The sequence below is a fragment of the Colias eurytheme genome, chromosome 3 (assembly GCF_061535395.1).
Source record: "Colias eurytheme isolate Ceu_HAF_F1 chromosome 3, ilColEury1 Martin Lab GWU primary, whole genome shotgun sequence".
NCBI lineage: Eukaryota > Metazoa > Arthropoda > Insecta > Lepidoptera > Pieridae > Colias > Colias eurytheme.
In genome coordinates this window covers 756,279-779,097 of record NC_142982.1, presented here as the reverse complement: position 1 = coordinate 779,097, position 22,819 = coordinate 756,279, and the positions used below count along the sequence as shown (strand labels likewise).

Genomic DNA, 22,819 nt, shown 5'->3' with positions numbered 1-22,819 from the left:
TCAGTGTTTGAAATCTACGGGTAAATAATAAAATATAGGTGCCTTTTACACCCGTTACAGTCTTTAATTTTAGATACAACAACAGTACATTTAATTTATTACCGCTATAACAAATGCAATTTAGCAATTATTGCAGGCAGGTGCAAGTAGCTCGTAAAAGTACAGTTTCCATATTATAAGGGGTAAGCCGTGTTTGTTGCAGTTACCGGGGAAACATTATCTTAGTCATACCTGAATTATTAACAAAAATAGAACAATTATACAGGGGTTTAAAGGGTCAGCAGAGATTTTGAAGTGATTAGGTCTGTCCACCCCATATTATCGACACGATCTATTTAATTTAAAGTTTTATCGATGAAATTTACGGCAAGAGCAGTTGTGGGAAATATTTTTCGTGAATAAAGTATGTTTAAAAGATTATTTGAAGTTGTTTGTCACACCAAAATTTGGTTTGTTTGAATACAAACCATGATTTAAATTTTAAGAGCGTATACGTATTGCCAAAACAGTTCTATAACTTCATTGAAATTACCAAGACAAACGTAGTCAGTCTCAATTACGCTGAGTACAGCATTAGGAACGCTGCTTTTCAAGCTGAAGCCTATATGTATAGCATGATAAAGTATAAATATGTTCTCCAATAAACCCAGAGCGATTTGCATAGCGGTTGCCGTGGTTAGTGGTAGGAGGGGGCGGGCTGGTGTCACCACAATCGAAGATTTGCACGGTGTTCGGTGTAATGACGGCAACCGTGCGCAGTACCGTTAGGTCTCAAGTGATAAGTGAAGGCGATTTCTTGCCTGTAATGTAGAAGAGTTAGATGGTTTGAAAGGAGGAGCAATGGAGCCTATTGTATTTCCATTGTGGTATTGTCTACTAAGATTTTTATGACCATCAAAATATTAACTGTACATTTCTGTCATAGTTATTGTTGAATGAGATGAGGAAAATGCAGTTTAATGATAGTCTTCGAGGTTTACCTCAATAAGAGATATTTAACGATCACTTAAGTTATCCTTGACTGTGTTCTGTAATCAATAGTTGCATTTACTTCAAATAAGAACTAACTATGTTAAAGGTTGATTGTCCATTTTCACTGATCGCATATGACTTGCATCACAGTCCAATAGCTCCATTTTCTTTCTATTGTTAACCTCTTGGAGACAACGGATTTGAAGCGGAGACTTTCCTACGTTTAACATTCCGTGACCGACAATCGGTGCTTTACTTTACGATTTGCATAATGTTATATTAAAGCAAAAATTCCGACACCAGTCGTCTTTTATGTATTGGAAGATTTATAAAATATTGAAGGCATCGATTCGTCTATGATTATACCTCATGTCTAGCAGTGTACTCCTAGATGTTTCTCCAAGCCATAAATTATTAGCATGCGAATAATAAATCAAAACAATTTAGTTGCGTAAAGGAACAATAAACAATTGCAGCCAAACTCCGTAACTAGGTTATCGATGCAAGATTTTGCACACTGTGTAACATGGTCCAACTTGAGCCATAGTTTACATCTTATAAAATAAGTTTGAGCATAGTACCTATATCAAAGAAATTTCTTCGCCACTTCGAACAGTCAGGTAACATTCGTTTATGTTAGTGTTAATAAAAATACCCAGAAACACGTTTCATATTATTCGCACCAAAAAGATAAAAGTTTTTAAAAGTTTCCAAGAAATTTCGCATGAATGAAAGATACCTGAGTCACTTACACTACACTTTACGCCCAAATGGCACTGAGCCTTATGACTCATGACCCGTTGGGTGACGTCACGAGACCGCTATGTGCGTGCGCATACCTGAGATGGGATTTACATAATATTGTAGTTGTATAGTGTAGTGTTTATATGGTTGAATTGCTTATTTGAAAACCTAATAATGTTAGGAATTGGATAATTTATTTTAAAGGATTCCACCCAACTGTCCTCCATTTTTAACCGACTTCAAAAAAAAGGAGGAGGTTATCAATTCGGCCGGTATGTTTTTTTTTTTTTTTTTTATGTATGTATACCGATTACTCCGTGGTTTCTGAACCGATTTACGTGATTCTTTTTTTGTTCGATGCGGGATGGTGTCAAATTGGTCCCATAAAAATTTTATTCGGATAGGCCCAGTAGATTTTATTTTATGAGCATTTTTGTCTGTATTTGTAAATGTTGCAAGTGCAAGTTTGAAGTCGGTTGTTTTTAACGCAGTTATTGACTTGTCTGTCTTGTTCTTCTGCTTATATTGACAAGAATCACTGATAAAAAGAAGATTTTGTGCGGAGTAAAAAATAAAAGTAATTTGCTTGGAAAATAGGAGTATGGAATTGCCCCGTGTAAAAATTGTCATCTAAAGTGAACGAAGTCGCGTATTCATTCAATTCAGCTAGTTATAATACGAGTGTATATTTATGTAGGTATATAAGGTAATTATGAATACCCGTTCTCACTGTATAGGGTGACACAGTGTCATCAACTTATCAGCCGCTGCGCCACCTTGCGTATTTACCTTGTTTGTAGAAAATATGCCTCGGAGTTTTGTAATTACATACTATATTAGATTTTTTGTGATGTAACTGAAGTATATTCGCATTCGAACGGTGTTACAGATGATAATGTTATGGCCATGAAAGTTTATCCCTGTCCATTTTGCGTTTCTGGCGATGAGTGTATTTGTAAGATTAGAATTCCTTTGTAAAAAATTGGCATGTTGTTATATTTTCCTGTATGGACAATGGACATTCAATAATATCGGTATTCCAATACTCATGTTGATGTTTCATGTTATTTGTGATAAACACAAGTTACAGTAAAGTGGAGGTAACTGTGAAAATTTGAAAGTGAGCGGTTTTCGTGAGGCTGCCTGAAGTCATTGACCATGAAGTGTTGTTCAATTAGTGCTGAGAATGTATTGTCATTGTCTTCAGTGTAGCAGTTTGTTGTGGGTTATCAGGTTTCTAGCCTACTAATAGTTATGTGTGCGAGTGTGGAGGCGGCTTTATATTGTTTGTATGTGCATTGGAAATAGAAATGATTGAAATTTTGAACATAGTTTTAAAAACCTACGTAACTTTGGAAGATCTCTTGATTTTAAGTATGTACTCGTTGATTTGTAAATTGCTGTTGAAGTCTGACGAGGCGTGAGAAAAAATATACATAATGTGTAAGATACTTATGAAACCTTTTTAAACAACTTTTAAATACATGTGGTAGCACTTGAACTAATGGCTATAGTGAGGTATTTCTCTCTTGGAATTTAGGATTGGTTTTTAGGTGTTATTATTAATGGACAAAAAGCGAATGCCAGGTAAAAGAAGTATTGTGGAATAGTTTCACGTAAGGTTTCACGGTTGTAAAATTTATTATGATTTATGTCAATGTTCCGGTGAAATCTGAGTCATAGTAGGTTGGCAATAATAAAAAAGGTGTTTACGAAAACGGGACATTTTTATAATTTACAGTTTAGTACTTTTAACTCTTCTAAAATGAGACTTAACGATTCGACTTGTTTTGTTTTCATCGACCAGGCACGTTTCTGTAATAATTTGTTTTTTGTTTATTTCTTTTGATAATTTTTGTGAATGCAGATCTTTATTAATGGCTATCTTCTTTTTGCAGAAGTGAATTTATATTCACCTGTTAAAGGTTCCTATTTGATTTACCCTTCCTATCTTCTGAAAATACTCCCTTTTTAAGTCGGTTAATAATATAATATTCAGCTTGAGGTATTCATAAACCAACATTTCGCCTTACAATAACCCCGTCAAGGCCTCATTGCGGTATTTTTGATTGGCCATTGTTATCCTAACTAGCGATGAGATTTCTTGTCATTATGGATTGTTACGGATTTATCAAAAAATACAAAGAAAACGCTTTAAATTAGTTTTCTAATTAAAATAATTTGGAGTTTAATTATAAACTGTTGTATCACAAAGTATTCAAATTTTTTTAAAACGTAAAAGTTAGCTTCACTGGCAAATGTTGTTCTGTCAGTTCCATATCACGAGTCAGGACGAATAACATCATATCACATATGTAATGTAATTTTAATTTATCTATAACTGCAGTACTTTACACTAAATGCAAATAATAATAATTTGGAAAATCCAAAAGTGCACGCCTCATAATTTTTTTTTAATAAATATTTATTAATTATTATTTTTGTTTATTTAATAACAATTAAACCACATCGAATCAGACCCTGAAAAATGAAAGGGTTCTATTCCTGAGCATACTCAAGCGTAAGAGAAAAAAAAAGACTCGATTAGTAAAGTATTTCGGTCGCTATCGTGTTAACAAGAAAAAGGATCCGCACATACAGACACACGGACGTCCAAGACAGAACTTTTTTAAACTGTTTTTTAACTAGTTTAAATAACAAAAATGACATCAAAAATATCATGAACGTTAAAAATAGTGTTTTTTCTTAATATGTGTGTGTATGTATTATCTTACAAGTGCAATGTATGATACATAAAGACATTTTAAGTTTGAAAAATCAGATGTTTTGCGCGAAGTGACAGTAGTACCCACCTCAACGCTTCGCTTATGAGGATTGAGGCGTGCAATATATTTTAGATGCTATAAACAACACTAGGAACAGGAAGTAAATACGTGATCATCAAATCAGTTGAGGCTGTACGTGTCTGGGCAAGGCGAAGCATTGTCTAATGTCTAGTCATCGTTAACACTATAAATAAATATTTTTTTTTAAAAACAATTAAAATATCTAAGTATGAAATTAAAGTTAATAACCCGGATTTCTTCTTGTACAAATTTCTCTCGAAATGGATGTACTTCTCAATATCTACGGAATATGATGATCCTAAAATGCTTCTAAATGAATTCTGATTTTACTAATTGTGTATTATACGTTTATTAGGTAGTGTATGACAAAAATATCTTGTTAAAGGATGAAGAAGATGGAAAAGTGCATTCATACGATTCGTGTATTTTTGGTTCCTATTTTGTGTTGAATTTATCGTTATAGAAAAACGACTTTCCCCTTGTCCGATCTCGTGCCAAAAAAGCTCCACATCTTTGATTTTCTATAGAATAATTTATACGATCGTTATAGTATTATCATTTATCACGCATGTGATAGCTACGTGTTGTAACTTGTATGATATAATGCTATAATGTACATAAATAATACATGTAATATAATGTACATAAATAAGTGTTAATAATGTTATGGTGGTTTAGTACCCTGGGTTGCGACACTTACATAAATATCCGAGTTAAATCCATTTATATAACTTGTAGGGCTTATTGTTTATTTCAAAGCATTTCCATGCTGCTGCTGGGGTTTACGTAATTCCTGCTATTTTAATATAAAAAGGTGTAATTAAAGGAGTTCATTAATAACTTTAGTCTTAATGCTATTACAGGTTACGTTATTCTATGTTGAATACATAATAGGGTTTAAACTAATTAACAACTCATATAAACGATACGATCTATTAATAAAGATCTTTCTTTTCAACACGCTTTTATTAGCTTCATCTGTATGTTTGTATGTGACTCTATTATACTCGTTTTTACTTATTTTGACTCACTGAAAACGAACAGATTTAATTTAGTCTATAGATAACCGCGCGGTCGCGGCTTCAAGCAGTCAGTCTCAACTGCTTGAAGCTGTCCTTGTACGACCACTTTTATCGAGAATCGGTGACAATACCATAATTTCATGGAAGCGTGTTTTTTAGTTTTCATGTTCAGAATTTATAGCAACTTATCTATCATTTTTATTTATTTATTTATTATACTTTATTGCATTGAAAATACATAAATACACATAACAAAGACAATACTACAGCAAAGGGCGGCCTTATCGCTAGGTAGCGATATCTACCTGGCAACCCAACAATCAGTGGAAATTTAACAATATGATGTGGGTGAGCAAAAATAAGGCAATACTAACACATCATTGTTCAAAGCGGTACAGAAAATACTAAATACAATAGCGATAGATTGTTTTAAATCGACAGTCACGTTTACATATAATTCATTAGACAAAAACCTCGAGCATTGTCTCAAATGAGTCATGCGAACGATTTGAATGGACAAGCCAAGAATTACCAATTTGGAGATGATAAAATACCTGTATTAATCATGTTTTTGAAAGGTGTTAAGGAAGCTGTGGTACAAAATTGGTGTAAGATATTTTTTCACTGAATTTAAAATATTGGTCTATCTTGTATAACCTTAAGTTAATTAGTTAGTCTATTATATCTCGAACCTTTCACAGTCGAATAAAATATATAGTTTATAATCTATAGCAAAAAGGCCATACCTGTTACAAGAGTAGTCACAAAATTATTAACTTTTCCAATTCCCCTTACAGTTCCTAGAGAAATCATTACTTCGTGTAAAAGCAAAATGGTTCCGATTATTAAGTTATGCCGCTGACACATCGAAAGTAACTTAATCATACTGGGCGTATTATACATAATCCGTTTAAAACTTAACGTTAAATACACCTTCAGTTATGAGGTATAATACGATCGGGAATTTTCTTAATCTCATAAAGAATTTATTAAAGTGGATATATACTGATAGAATGATCCAGGAATGACCGTTTACCGGATGATGTAACCGAGAAGAAAGAAAGGTTCTGGGTTCGATGCCAGGTAGGGTCAACAAAAAGTATTGGCCCAGGCAGAGAAACCTGACAACTTACTTGCCTCTATAGAGAGTAGAGTTCAGTCAGATTGATGGTAAAATCATCAGTCCCTTACCCCACAGGGGAGGATGGTATGTTTTTTTACCGTAAATGAAAACATTGGAGCCATCGTATGTTGAATTTGTCATTTTTAACACTAGATTGCTGCTAATTTGTCTTCAGTGTGCGCGTGTGAAACGCCTGAACGTTCGCTTAATGCATAAATAATCATATAATTTTTGCAAAGAAATGTACATGAATCACAAGCAGTAAATGCAAATTAAGTGTCGTAATTAGTAGGCGTAGTAATTTTGTTGCAATTAATCTGACATGATTTCCAATAAAGTTTCTCATTATTGCATGGCGGTCTCAAGCGGTTATACTTTGCCAATTTTTCTATTGGGATTGAATATACAATTATGGTGTCTATAATTATTTAAAATATCCTATCGATTATAAAGGAGAAAGTCAAGAGAATGGATTGTGTTTGTAATTCCTTGATCTATATAAAATTCGGTATTATAATCCGAATTAGCTCGTAGATACCAAGGTACTGGGTTAAGCTATTTGTCCTTCTTATGAGTATTGAAGAGTATTCACTGTGTTAGTATTGCGTTGATACCCGAATGGTTGTAACAGTATTACAATGCATTTTTTTAGAATGTTCATATGTGCAACAAATGTGAAGGTAAAATTTCGACAACTGGACAATCTTCTATCATTTAAATTGTTGACGATAACTTGACCTGAAAATCGGGTAAAAATCTGATTATAAAAATATTATATTCAACGATGACCTAATTTCAATGCAGTTATTTAATCTGACCTAACCTGCATGCAAAGTCTTATACTATTATGTATAAGGGTACGATTAATTGAATTAGGCAATCGATCTAGTGAATCTAGGTTATATTATTAGTGGTGTTTCAGCTATTGTTTGTGTAATGAATGCCCAAGAACTGGTTGTAACGCAACGTGGTTCGATGGTGGGAGTGTATGTCGTTGGATACACTTTTACTAATTGTTACTGCTAGAAGTACGCTGTACGGTGAATATGTTGGAAAGTAAAGTTGCATGCGATGGGAGGGTTTGGCAAGCGTTTTGATTGATAGGGATGCTATGTGTTTTCGCAATTGTCAGGGTCTTTTGGTTGTTATAAGAGAATGTATGAAACAATTTGGTAATCTAGGAGAGGGAAGGATTGGGTTACATTTAACACTGGATTTGCCACTTTGGTTGAATCCCAACAAATTACATTTATTCCAAAAACGGGAGTTGTTGATAACTACTTCCAGAATAATTGAGTGATATCACAACATGATAAAAAAAAACATATAAAGTCTGTTAAATTTATACTGAAATTGTGACTGAAATTGTGAACAAAATTTCACTTCTGCGGTCATTGACACCAAGCCGCACAAATATAATAACATAACTCGCACATGTAAATCGAAACAATCGTAACAGTGCATTGTCTTACGTGCATTTCATCGCTTTCCAAGAAAGTTTTCGAGCTTTCGTGTTCACAATACATCTCGAAACGTTTCCCATGGAGCGATATTTGATGCGACTCGCCTGACTTTCCCATTTCACGTACTTTCGCGATGGTGCAGCCCGCGCTGCGATGACTCGTGACGAATCGATTGTAATTCGATTAGTTCACTCGGTACTCGCAGCGTGTATCGATTAAGTGGAGTGCGCGGTAATCCGCAGTGTAATAACCGGCTGTATGATTTCGAATGGATGTGATCTGGTGATGTGGGCGATAAGCTAATAAATTTGATACTATTTTATGATGATTGATTGATGAATTATTGGTTGATTCTGCTAATATCTGAAAATCTTGTAGAAGCGGCACAATAAAATTGTATACTTATTAAAAATTTAATTTCAATATGCAAATATCTTTTTAATTTCAAAAGAGCACTGGAAAATGTAATGTTACTTGAACTGGAATAGCTCCTGTGCTCTTGTAAATCATTCCTTGATTAAACAATTACCGTCGTAATTGTTACCATTGTCGTAATGCACATCTCCAAAAATGTAATGTTTTATATAATGTTTCTATTATTTCCAGCATGCATCGTGTTCCTCCTCACGCCGCACACTGAGGCGGCGGGTCCCCTCGGGCCGTCCGACCACCCGGAGGCTTACTTCAACGGCAGCTCGTACATCCGCCTCTCCCGACCGATATCCCTCAAGCAGCTGGTGGGGCTGAGTTACCGCACTTGCGTTGGTGAGTGACGTCAAAATTCATGACGATTGAGATGCTTTGTTCGTCTCAGTCTATATAGTGTACTTTCATTATAACGTACACTGCATAAGTGCATAATTATTATGTCTATTGTTAATATTATAAAGTGAAAAAGATTTCTTAAAACGTACGTAGTTAGTTCTCAATTCGTAACTATGTTAATTCTTTTATGTTTCTTTAAATGGTCGTTGTATGATCTCATATGCTAATCTCAAGAACTATTGGTTCGGACAACATATTATAAGAGCGGAGTATCTAGGAAATATATTGCAGAATACGCAGGAAAAACTGCGTCTCATTGACTCCCACGCGACCGAAGTCTCGACTCTCGAGTTCAACCATTAATTATTCATATGCGAGCGTTAATTTAACATTTAGCAACTATTTTCAACTGTAATAATGTTCTATACCACGTCTTTTTAGTTATCTATCATAACGTACATATATTTCTCATCTTGTATCTGCTTGACTACAGATGGGATTATATAATATGCCGGTTATTCGATACCTATACAAAGCACATGGGTCAAATGACGTTAAACTATTTTATGTACCTAACAACGCTTTACTATTACATATTATTACATAATCATAATGGAGGCTTTCAAAATAAAGCTATTTTGTTTCTTCAACACGTGAAGGTGTCTTTTTCATTGCAGTCACACTTGGCTCATCTCACAAAAACATTTAAAGTTATTAAGCAGTCGATGCGTATCAATTGATTATGGTTTCCTCACACTCATTGTTAGTATTTGTTTGGTAACCAATTACGTCATACGTGACCGGTTATTTGGACAATTTACTTTTTGTGCCCCCACATTGAAATAGCTCGAAATCATCGTTGTTATTGCAAATGTTTGAAGTTACATACTTAAAATAATGTCGCTTGATTAGCTAAAATGGTCTTTGATTAGCCATAATTAGGTAATTATTAAGGCGTCGGAATCTTGTAACCTAAATCAATAGAGCCGACACTTCTTTTGGTACTTTTTCTTGGCCTCACCTGCAACAAAGTGATGTGATAAGGGCTCATATCGATCGTTTAAAATATCTTGTTTGCTATTCTCTAGTATAAAAATAAATGGCATTGAATTGTGGTGGATCTTCGCAATTACGAGAGCACTGTCCGTAAACAAATTGTCCATTCTTATTTGTAGATTACAAACCTTCCCAAGACCTTGAGCATTTCACAAAAGGCAACCGATTGTCGGAAATAAAATGCACAAACTGATATTTGAATAGATTCCAATTTATATCCTCTATTTCTGATATTGAAATAGATTCCAATATAGTAATTCTTACTCGTGAGAGAAAAAAAATACAGAGAAATTAATCCATTCTAAACTCTCAGACCTTGATATTATAGCCTACTTTTATCATAGTATGGTTCCAATCGAACGACCAGAAAAAACAGCACACTTCTAAAGCAAATACCATCACGGGGCGGAGGTGGTACAAGTAATTCTAACGTTTCAATATTATTATGACATAAATCGTCGCCAACTATGCAATTTTTGTGTCCGCTGTCTGCTAAATTGGATGTTTATATTCTAACCGCGTCGGGCTGCGCGCAGGCCGCTGTCGGCCGTGGTACAGCCACGCCCATAGGTGGAGCGGAGTAGCGGTGAAACTATATTTAAATTTACTGTTAAAAGTCGTGCATTGTTGTTGTTGTAACATTACACAAACACAATGTACTTGGACGAAATCGTAAATTTGAATTATTTAAACTAGCTGGAACCCGTGGCATCATTCGAGTAAATACGCAATTTGACAATAGTTTTTCATCCTATCCTTTAATAAATCAGTCTTAGCGATTAGGGCAGCAGATTTCACCAAAATATGCGTAAATAAATCAGTCACAAATTCAAGTGGACTTGAATGTACTAAAGTCGCAGTTCGCGTCGCTCATCGCTATGTTTACGCACCTAACGCGGCTGTGCTATTGATATGACGTTACGTCACTATCGACCGGCAATCACGGTCGTGTCGATGACCGGTCCATATTCGGATTTTGGCGCTATTTGGAATATTTATCATTTTGTTTGTCGAAAGTGTGTGGTTACACTTTCAGATGTGGTTTTAAAGTGTAGAAGTGAATGAAAATTTGTTAAAGTTCTACATAGAAAATATTTTTTTTAAATAATCAGAATTGTATGTATGTAGATGATTAAATTATTATGGCCATCATTATATGTATTCGCAAATAATACATTATTTTTGGTGATTAAACAATTCAGCACTATTCTCAACTGAATATACTTATCAATGCGACTATTTTTATCGACAATTTGAAATTACCTTTGGAAATAGCCTGTGTATTTAGATACGCTTTTGTACCGTTATATGATAACAACTGTTACATATCACCGGTCCGGACTCCGGAAAGTAGTTTCAAGTGCGTACTACCAAAAACCTTTTGCCGACACCTTTACACTTTACGCTAGAGTACCATACAATGTATCAAAATGCCCCATCACCATATACTTGATCTACATTCCCTACACGTATAATCGAGCAGCATGTGAAATCCGAATGAACTAAAATGGTCATCAAGACTACCACTTGCAATAAGTTCGGAGAAGCCCAGATGCGTCAGTAAAAAGTGGTCGGTCGGCGACTGCATTAACTTGATGCACCACGTCGCTTTAGGGGACAAAAAGTATTGTAATTTGTTACTCGTTATTAACACTGCGGGTTGCTACTTTTTAACCGTTTTTGGAGGTATGCTATGGATGGGGATAAAGTTATTTTAGGGCTTGGGTTGGGAGACTGCGCGTTGCTCGTTAATTATTAATAATGTCTTGTTTTATCATAGAAACCTTAATGATTTGAGATGTTTCACTTTCAACGACCATTTAATGTTTGCATTAGGTTCTAAACATGTAGCAAGTATAGCTTATTAGGATATTACATTGATAATATGATTAATTAGAAGATTAGTAACATAGTTTCTGGTCTCTTCTCCTCTGAAGAAACTTATTTCCGAACCTGGGGTCTAAAATTATTATCTGTACTCTTAACTATTCAAAACTGCTTCATAACGAAGTCGACTTGAATAATGTTACCACACAAAAATTATATACCTATTTTTTAACGATGTTCCCAGGCGGCGAGCTATTCTCCCAGCGCTTTGAGGGCTACACACTACACGTGACTGCGCTATACGAGCAGGTGGTAGTGTCGTGGGCGCGGCCCGGCCAGCCGCACCGGGAGGTCGGCCTGATGAAGGAGACCCTGGACAACGTGTGGCACTGGGTCGCGCTGCGGTACAGGCCCAGCCCGCCGTCCTTGCTGCTGGAAGTTGATAAGGAGACGCAGGTGAATGCTTGGTCATAGTAGAAGTGGTTAAATTGGAGTAATATGTAAAGAATATGTGATGGAATATGTAATGTTGAGGCAAAAATTCCCAGGTCGGGTATTTTTTTTTCATTTTTCATCGTGATCGATGTGATTCGTAATGTAAAATGTTCCCGAAAAAATCCTCGGCTGGGCGTCTAATCATCGTTATATGATTGTACTTTGTCCCTTTGAAAAAAAAACTAGTAGGGCTTATAAATTTATCGTTACAAAAATACTCGCACACCAATTTGATGCCTACAAAACCTAATTTCCATTGACCAGTGAATCAAAACATAGTATTACGTATCATCTTAATTCTTTGTGTGTTTGTGCACCTGTCTGCATCTAACGTTTTATTACGTAGCATCTTATTATACCTGTCCACAACTATACATTCGTCAGGTAATATCCAACGTGACATGGAACGGCGAGCTCCTATCCCCCGGTGCTTTAGAAGCGGGTGGGGCGGTGGTGCTCGTCGGGAACGTGTTCTCGGGCTGCCTGCACGAGGGGCCGCAGCTCGAGTTCCACGCGGCCTACATGCTGCAGACCAATGTGCAGTTCGGACACTGCCCGCTGACTACTGATGAGTGTGAGTGTAGTTAATAGACCTTTTATAACAAGTATAATAGAGACCTTCCAGAAAAAAAAAGACGGGTTGCACTCCGGGAGTGCCGGCAGAAGTGAAAACTTGATTATTAACGTTGAGCATGTTTGATATTTTGGAATGGTATCCGTCTTACGCTTTTTCGATCAGGTCACGTGTCCTGACGCGAGTTTAAGATTTTATACCCATTACAGAAAAAGTGCTCAACGCCGCTAAAGAAGTTTTCACTTCAAAAACTTTTTGGTCAGGGTGGTGGTTATAGTGAAATTCAAAGGAGAGGTAATAGGACTGATTTGAAGTTGGACTTTATGAGCTGATCATGACTGGATAATCTGTGGTAGGGGAATATGCTATCCTGAATACATTGCATTGCATTTTAATACTTTTAATTGCATAAACATGCAACCAGTAAATTAAAATTTAAAAGCTCCCTCCCACATTTCGTTCTGTAAGGCCTTCACAACACTAGACGGAAATTCGGAAATTCTCGGAATTTCCGTCAAGTGGAGCGAAGGCCTTCTGTATCTAACATTTTTACGTTTATAGTTTACACATTTTATAAGAAGATGAAAGTGAATATATGATATTAATAATTGTTTTATTAGAAGAATTTATATTGAAAATTAGATCAAAAAATTTCACTATCACTTGTGTTACTATAAGGTGCGGTTCACGTTAATAACGTCATGCACAGTTAATTTTCACGCAAGACTGACAAAAAACGCATCGCTTGGTAATAAAATTCTTCCCATTCAGTTCACTTACTCAATGATTGTCTTAATTCTTTTTTTAAATATATTAACAACGAAATAATAAGAAATTTTTAAGTGCTGTAATTAACGTTGATAAAAATTATATATTGTTAATAATGAACTGAAATCTACTTAACGTTTTAACGTTATTTGGTAGTTTATTCGACAATCTTACATCAAAACTTAGGCACTAGTTCCAATTACCTTTCTTCCTTTCGATTTTCATCATGCAAATGATTATCTTTTACATGATTGATTTGGTTCTTTTCCACATTTGACAGCACAGGTTATCAGCTTATTCCTCAAGAAATCATTCCTATGTCATAACTGGATATCACAAGTTATCTGATTTTTTTTATTATTATCTGTTTTACAGGTAAAGATAGAAAAGACGTGCTCAGAATCCCGCCAAAGGACCACTGCTACAACGAGCCCTGTTTACGTCACGGGACTTGCATTTCAAGACACGATAAGTATGTTTTTCAAACTCAAACATTTATTGAAGTGAAACTTTTTAAGGCGCGTTGTGAATAAAATTCCAAGGTCATTTTATAGCAATACCGTCACGTCATGGTGTAAAACGACGGTTTTAGTTTTGAATCTTGCTAAAGACGTTTTACTTCTGACATGTGTGCTCGGCACAGACGCTCTTTTTCATTCAGCAAGACTTCTTTTGAATCGTCAAAATACTTTTTAGCATTTACCACAGGTTTGAAACGCTTCTAGATGCTACAGAGAAAAGCCGACAAGAAATTCTGTACTTGCTATTAATTTACAGAACATTTTAATGTTATTTACTCCCTTTTAAATTCCGTTAGCTTGATCATTAACTCCTTACTTTCTAGTTTAGGCAATTAGATCCGAATCACTCGCTAAAGTAGTTTTCTATCTTTGGTCATGCTTGCTTCATGGTAGGTTCCATCCGTTCCACCTGATATGGGTATTGGGTAATATGAAAATAAATCGCAAATCACTTTTGGAAGTGTACACTGTACAGTCTTAAAATTGCCACATAACGTCTGATGGGAAAAACTTCAATTGATTAAAGAAATAATATATTTTTGGATTCATGGCCATTGTGTTTAATTTCAAGCTTCAGTGATGCAAAATCAGAGCTTATGGCGGCTCTACATTTGTTGAATTAACGCACGAATTTGCGCCTCGAATTCACGATATAAGTCATGTTCGTGGAGCTGAATTACATTAATTATCGCGAACTTTCCGTTATCCTTTGACTCATATTTCACTCATAAAAATTCATAAATTAGTTTTCTAAACTATTGGGCTTATTTTTTGTTTGTTACGATGTAATTCATACTGTTTTTAAAATTGGTTAATTTGTTTTACCACTGTATAGCTACCCTTTTACTCATATTTATATTATTGGAACAAAGTTCCTTATCGCGCGTTGTGAAAGGGGGCTAGATGGAAAAAATTCTTACCAAAAGTTGTAACGACACTTTTTGCTAGAGTTGTAAGCCGTGCGGCGTGCGCGTGGTTCTCTAGTGGTTCTCTATCTCTCTCTATAATTTAACACTTCGTTCCATCCGGATGTCCCTTGACATCGCTCAAGTTTTTTTACTTTTCTATTTCGGGTCAATCCGTATTTCTCTTAATTCCGGATCAACTCGGACTACTTGCAAGTTGTTAATGACTATTGTACTCTAGATACGAGTGCCACTGCTCCGCGCGTTACACAGGCAACAACTGCGAGGTGGACGCGGGCGACCCGTGCGCGTCCGGTCCGTGCCAGCACGGGGGACGGTGTGTGGAGGACGCGAGGGGCGACTATACGTGCTTGTGCCCGCCGCACTATCGGGGTGAGTATGTGGGGGGTGGTGGTGTGTACCGCGTGAATACGTGTATGCATATGTGCGTGTGAGAGGACGTGAATGCGAACGTGTGTCTGTCAGGACGTGAATACATGTGTGCGTGCGTGTATGAGTACGTGAATACATATGTGCGTGTGTGAGGACGTGAATGCGTACGTGCGTGCGAGAGGACGTGTATGCATACGTGCGTGTGTGAGTGCATACGTGCGTGTGTGAGTACGTGAATGCGTACGTGCAAGCGTAAGTTCGTGAATGCGTACGTGCGTGCGTGAGTACGTAAGTGCGTACGTGCGTGCATACACAGGAAAGAGAAAGAAGAGTTTGAATTGGTGTTTCATGATTATCTAATATTTTGTTCAAAATTATAATCACTTATATGCATTGCAGGCATTCACTGCGAGCTAGAGGAGTCTCTGGACCCGCAGTGCGTGGCGCGGCCGTGCCGCAACAACGGCTCGTGCAGCGTGCCGCCCGGCAGCGACGCGTACGTGTGCGACTGTGTGCCAGGTGCGTTACAATATACATGGTGTTCAATAGAATAAACACACTTATATACATACCATACAATAGCAAAAAAATGTGAAAAAAATGCTGGCAGAAGTGAAAACGCGCGTAGTAGATAGGGGATAGCTGTCTACTCTCCATCCGTCTTACGCTTTTTCGATCAGGTCACGTGTCCTGACGCGAGTTTAAGATTTTATACCCATTACAGAAAAAGTGATCAACGCCGCTAAAGAAGTTTTCACTTCACAAAGCAATAAAAATAACTCACCAATCGAATAAACACACAAATAACACTGTACTTAAAGTTAAAAGTCGAGAAAGAAAACGGGTGGCCGAGAGACCTCGGAAAGAAGAAACACGCGGGTGCAAACCCCACTTCTAATCTAATTCTTTGCATACTTCATTTAAAAAGCAATTGAATATAATAAAACTAAATAATAATTTCAATAACAATAGTTTTATATGGGAAGATAAATTTTCAATTCAAGACAGGACAAATATGCAACTAACTTCAAAAAAAAAATATTAAGATTATTCTTGAAAAATATCATCAAATCTAATTAATTCGCAGGTTTCACCGGTCGTAACTGCGAAACAGATATAGACGAGTGTGCGCTGGCCGGCGCCGCGTGTCTCAACGGGGGGAGATGTGTGGATGCTGTTAACAATTATACTTGTGATTGTACTAACACTGGTAAGTGAAAACACTGATTATTTATTTATTAACTAATTGTTACCTACGGTTTTGCCCGCGTGGTTGACAGAAAGTGGCTTATTACAAAAGTTGAATTATAAAATAGCGCCATCTATTGGTATTCATTGTTTGGCGAAATTCAAATACACATACTTAATTATGATTTTCCCATAGGCATAAGTAGTTTGATAAACAAAAATAATGAGCGTGTGTGCTCACACGTGTCAGAAGTGAAACTTTTTTGGCAAGATTCATCATCATAAAGGTACTAAAATCGTCGCCTTTCTCCATGACGTGATGAGAAGTTGTACTTCAAAAATATCCGTAAAATTGTCGAACACATTTAAACTTGATAATTAAAATATTTTTTATCATTTTTGCAGGTTACACGGGTGCTCGTTGTGAAACAAACATCAACGAGTGTGAGGAAGAGCGTGCTGTGTGCGGGCACGGCGTGTGCTACGATACGTACGGGTCGTACGTGTGCGCGTGTCTGCCCGGGTATACCGGCGAGCGGTGTCATAAGGTAATATTTATTTATTTGTTTATTTAGACATACTAAACAAATAGTATTACAGGTCTGCACAAAAAACTTACATAATAACGTTACTGTTATTTTAAGTGTTTAAAATAACATATTATGTAATCAGTAACTGGTTTCTTGCACTTAGAACATTTTAAGAGTTCATTATTTCACACGATAATAAAAAAAAAATTGGTTGCCTGTAAAGTCGGTATACGGGCGAAAGTTTTACGTGACAACTATATTTTTATGTCTGTCTCTCTCGCTCTTAGGCGGGCTAACCATGCCCGCGTGCTTCTCACTCGCTCTCATTGTGAGCGCATAACGTGAGCGGAGCGTAACGCAGTTTCTTGAAGTGTCACCCGGCAAACCAATTTATAAGACGTTGTCACGTCAATAAACTTATTGCGGGTAGACAAAAAATTTCGTAAAAGCAAATAAGCGTCCGTTTGGTGTCGGCGCGAATTGACAACATATCTATTGGGAAAACTAACTTTGCGGCTTTGATCAAAGGATTTAAAAATATAGCGCCATTCAAAGTTGGAGAAATTTTTAAGGTTAGATATTTTATCGTGGTAAACATCTTATATCATTCTCTAACCTTTAAATTATCATAAGGCACAAATACAATATTTTTTATATTACAGATGTCAGCATGCGCCTCCGGGCCTTGCGGTGTAGGCGGCGCGTGCGTGGAAGAGAACAACGGCGCGGGGTTCCGCTGCGTGTGCGCACGTGGGCTCGCCCCGCCCCTGTGTGTGGCCCCCGCCTCCCCCGCACCCCCCGCGCCCACCCCCGCCGCGCCCACAGCCGGGGCGTGCGCGGATATGGCGTGCCCACCGAGATCACATTGTAGACAAGGTATGATGTTCAATATGTCACTTTAGTAAGTAGCTTGTGCGTCCCCCCCTCCCCGCACCCCACGCATGCGCGTTGCAACGTGGTAATATGGCCAATATACTAGCTAGAGTATACTAGCAGTATACTAGTAGTACTAGCTAGAGTCTTCTCCCCGCGTCCAGTTACTAGCTGTATCTAGTACGTGCGTCCCGCTCTCACACCTGCGCGCAATAGACTAGGAACACATAACCAATGGTGTGGATTCCGCTGCGTGTGTGCATGTGAGCTCCCAAAAACAAGGTTTATACGTCTTGACCATAAAAAATGTAATAATCAAATGAAAATAAAATTTTACCCAAACAAAAAGAATAAAACCTTAAAAAAACAACAAAATTCACGTGTATAATGTCTATCAATACTATTTATTATTAACCAGTATCATTAATTGCAGGTGTGACGGGCATGGTAGCCGGCGTGGTCGTCACAAAGCAAGTGCTGTGCGTGTGCGATGTTGGATATTTCGGTAAGTAGTAGTCGTTTGTTTAGTAAACTTGTATCGGGAGAATTAAAAAAAAAAAAAACAAATATCGCATTAATAAATAACACATTGCTCCATAAAAACTTTTGTCGCATTTTCATTTCTAAAGTTTGCCTCTTTCTGAAAATATACTTTAAGACGACGTCATCTTGTCAAAGAAAAAAAAAACCCTCAACAACTGACCGCTCGAAAAACGCGCGACACGTTATGCTATCTTTTTATAGGTTCTAATTCAAATGACGATATATCTTGTAATGTTATCTCATACGCACATTTATTTTTTTTCTTATTACTCTATTCCCTACCCCATAATAAATAAATATCTCCAAACAGGTGCACCGGGAGTATCACCAAACTGCAGCGCCTTAGACAACGTGTGCGAGTCGGGCGTGTGTCAAAATGGCGGCACTTGCACTCGTACGAACGACGGGTTTAATTGTACATGCACACCGCCCTATAGAAGTAAATATTAATTAATATTTGTGAAATTGATTTAAATGTGTTATAGTATAAGGTTGTTTAAAATAGTGATAATTGGAATTGATGACTAGTTTTTGTGGTATGAGTACATTAACTGAACTGTTATAATACAATTTACATTACTATATGTATTATAAATTTACGGCCTTACAAATAAAAAGTTAAACAATGGATAAATTTCTACCATTTTCTACCAAAGCTGTGTCCTGCTCTTGCTCACATGAAACGTCAATCATAAAAACAAGACAGGTTATTGCAATAACTAATCCATTGCAAAGCGAATGGGTAACATTTTATTAGTAAGACCGTTACTTTTTTGTATCGATAGATACTCGTCGGATGACGTGATTAATTTCTAACGTCAAACACAGGTTTTGGTATACGCTACAGGCTTACAAGTTACAATACAATTGATATTTATAGTTATTTGATTTGCTTTAAACTCTATTATGTAAGTAAAAACTAGTTCCTTAAAACACAATGAAGCACACTTAAAAATACTGTTCAAAATATTTATATCAATATTCAATATATCACGTATTTATGTATAATGTATAATTGTGTATAATTTACTTATTTAATCTACACAGTGCAGCCGAGCGGCGCGCATCTTATATAATCGCACCTTTCAGCCATTTTTATTTTCAAGAGCAACAATTTAGGATTAAGGTACTGCGTGTTTCGAAACTTCTGGAATGTTCGGTGTCGTGGAGTCGAAGCTTTTACTGTCTCATTGTCATTGGTTGTTATTTGATATGGGCCATCTCCACAATGGGCAGCGTTGGCCCAACATGATCGTCGATGTTTGCCGCCATTAGGCTGCTTTTCCACTAGAGATGTGCGAGGATGCGTAGTGATGGATGTATAAAGAACCAATCATATCGTTTCATTTAGCGTTTGAAGCGATACTATTGGTTTACAAACACATCCCTCTACGCATCCTCGAACATATCTGGTGGAAAAGTACCCTTACGGCGATTATGAATAAACATTACAATGACGGCCGATCATAGATATTTAGGTCCTATCGTGATTGGCTTTATTTGCCCAACGCTGCCCATTGTGAAGAGGGCCCATTAGATGTTCTATCGTTTTCATATTCCATCATGTTATTGGTTCGCTTTTGTTTGGTTTCGTTTTGAGTTTTTTTATAGTGTTTTATTAAGAAGATAATGCGTTAAATGTTGTGTTTAGAATTAAGGAGTTAGAGCGTATACGCACTTTGCGGGTAGCCGCATTGCGGGTAGCCGTCCGGCTGACCGCAAGGACAATTATGTACGTAATATTCATTTCTATGCGCACTGCGATGCGGCTACCGCAGACCGCACAGTGCGCATAGAAATGAATATTACGTACATAATTGTGCTTGCGGTCAGCCGGACGGCTACCCGCAATGCGGCTACCCGCATAGTGCGTATACGCTCTTAGAAGTAAATTAAATTAAGTAATGATTTTGTTAATTAATATAAATTAGTTATGTGGAAACCGCATGTGAGTTTGAAAGTTAAGATATTTTTGTCAATTGAATAACCAAAGCATGTGATTTTTAAACATTATCCAAATAGTTATGTACCCTACAAGAATAATTATAGTTACCTACTAAATGTGTGTTTGTTTCTAGCATGAAAATTTGAACCGTCAAAATCCTTTATATCGGATATTGTATTGAATTTAAATAGGTTTTTTTAATAAATGTTTAGCATGATTTTTGTTTATGGTATAAAGTCATTACTGTTGGGTTTTTAGCGTTATAGAAATAATTTTAATATCTGTGGTAGGTAGTAAATAGATGTGATCTGATAGATTATTGTAGAAATAATATTCTATTTTAATTCTGAATTTCTCAGGTAACAAAGTTGCGCTTAAGAAATTTTAAATCGTTTTATTTTACGACTTTAGAATTTATTCAGTGTGTTGATAGTAATGAAAGCTAAAAAATGGCAATAATTCTTTAGCAGTGTGTGTGAATTCGAGCTGTTTATATCCAGTGAGAAACTGTTTCACAAACACTGCTACAGTTGTATTTATTTTTTCACACGAGCATTAATTTACATTGAGAAGGATTAAATTCAATAAATAATTGTTTCACGTGGCAGCTGTATTGTTAAAATAAATTAATGAATCATCTTGTCAAGATAATTAAATAATTGATGTAAATCAGGTACATATTGCGAAGTGGGTCCCGCGGGCAAAGCCCTGTCGGAGCTAAAGGCGGAGCGCTGCGCCTCCAACCCGTGCGTGCACGCAACTGCGTGTCGTGATACTGTGAGTAGTTATTTTTTATTGAATTTGTTATTTTTTTGGTTTTAATTTAAAATGGTGTAAAAGAAGAAGTTGTGAGTATTTGATATCAATGACAATTACTTATAATTTTGTAAAAATAAACAAATATACTAGAAATTTTTATTTACAAGAGATAAAAACACAGACGATAAATTTGTAAAAATCTATACATTTTGATATATAAGAAATTTTGTTATTGAAAAATTTTGCAAGATATACGTAATTACTTACGTATTTAACATTAATTTATTTATTAAATTGCATTCAAATATGTACTACACAAAAAAATAAACAATCGTTATCGTTAATAACGTTTTTGACAACTTTTATCTCTCCCACCAGCCAACCGGCTACCGTTGCGAGTGCGAGTCGGGCTGGTCCGGTCCGCGCTGCGAAGCGAGCGAACAGACCGCGGGCGAAGCGTGCTCGCGCTGTGCGAACGGCGGCTCGTGTCGTGCGGACGGGTGTGATTGCCGCGCGGGGTTCGGCGGTGCGGCCTGTGAGGTGGTGCTGGATTGTCGTGCACAGCCTTGCCCGCAGCGACAGGTGGGTAGATAAACAAATTGGAAGCGGACTCGAAGGACCAGTACATGTATGATTTTAGATGAAATAGAAGTAAAATAGTGTTCGCGTGGATAGGTTGGCAGTGAGGCGATCCGGCTCGAAGGACCAGTGAATGTTTGAGGATGTTTTAGATAATACAGGAATACCTGCTCGCATCGGTAGATTTGCTCGCAGCTTTGTTTGTGGTTTGATGAAATTGCGTTTTCATTAAAAATTTTTACTTAAAAGGGTAAAGTCAATCGATACAATTTGCCTGTTGATATAAACAAATATTTACTGTACACAAAAAATGATATGGATATAATGGTTTGCGCAGGAGTGCGTAGAACAGAACGGTGCATGGCGCTGCGTTGCTTCGGGGGCGGAGTCTGCGTGTGCCTCATCCCCTTGTCACAACGGCACCTGCCTCGTGTTAGACGGGGGCAGTGCGCGCTGCCAGTGCCAGCCGGGACACACGGGTGAGTGCACACATACAGACATACATAGAGCTAGACATAATATAAATGGACACAATCATACACATACAATCACACACATAGCAAATATACATCCACACAAAGCACATTCAATCACTCACAGACGTATAAACGCACACACACACATAGCCTGTAGTCTATGTGTGTGTGCATTTATACGTTTATACATACACACAATACATTCACGAACTACAGCACACGTATTTACGGACATATTCAGATGGTGTTAACGCACTACTAATTACATAGGTTATATTATGTATGCTCACACACATACACTCACAACTAGAAATTGCTGTTGGTTCAACTACATACAATTTACAAATTACACATTATTTTTCTATATATACAGTTCGAAAAAGGTAAGTTATGACCTCCTTAGACAAATAGATGAATATGTTATCATTTTAATTTAACTTGTTTTATACTTTGATTGTCTTTTTTGCGTTTTATTTATAGGTTATAATAAA

General features: G+C 36.7%; 1 protein-coding gene across 1 annotated transcript in view; it reads left to right on the top strand.

The window, feature by feature from the left end:
- Positions 1-22,819, top strand: part of crb (cell polarity complex component crumbs) — a 53,452-nt gene that overhangs the window by 6,620 nt on the left and 24,013 nt on the right. The window contains exons 2-15 of the mRNA XM_090119145.1: positions 8,738-8,896; positions 12,024-12,235; positions 12,659-12,848; positions 13,992-14,088; positions 15,284-15,435; positions 15,835-15,954; positions 16,523-16,645; positions 17,029-17,171; positions 17,816-18,029; positions 18,460-18,531; positions 18,880-19,008; positions 21,188-21,291; positions 21,652-21,855; positions 22,190-22,331. Of these exons, the coding sequence (XP_089975271.1) occupies positions 8,738-8,896; positions 12,024-12,235; positions 12,659-12,848; positions 13,992-14,088; positions 15,284-15,435; positions 15,835-15,954; positions 16,523-16,645; positions 17,029-17,171; positions 17,816-18,029; positions 18,460-18,531; positions 18,880-19,008; positions 21,188-21,291; positions 21,652-21,855; positions 22,190-22,331 (2,061 nt within the window). The remainder of the gene's footprint in view (positions 1-8,737; positions 8,897-12,023; positions 12,236-12,658; positions 12,849-13,991; positions 14,089-15,283; positions 15,436-15,834; positions 15,955-16,522; positions 16,646-17,028; positions 17,172-17,815; positions 18,030-18,459; positions 18,532-18,879; positions 19,009-21,187; positions 21,292-21,651; positions 21,856-22,189; positions 22,332-22,819) is intronic.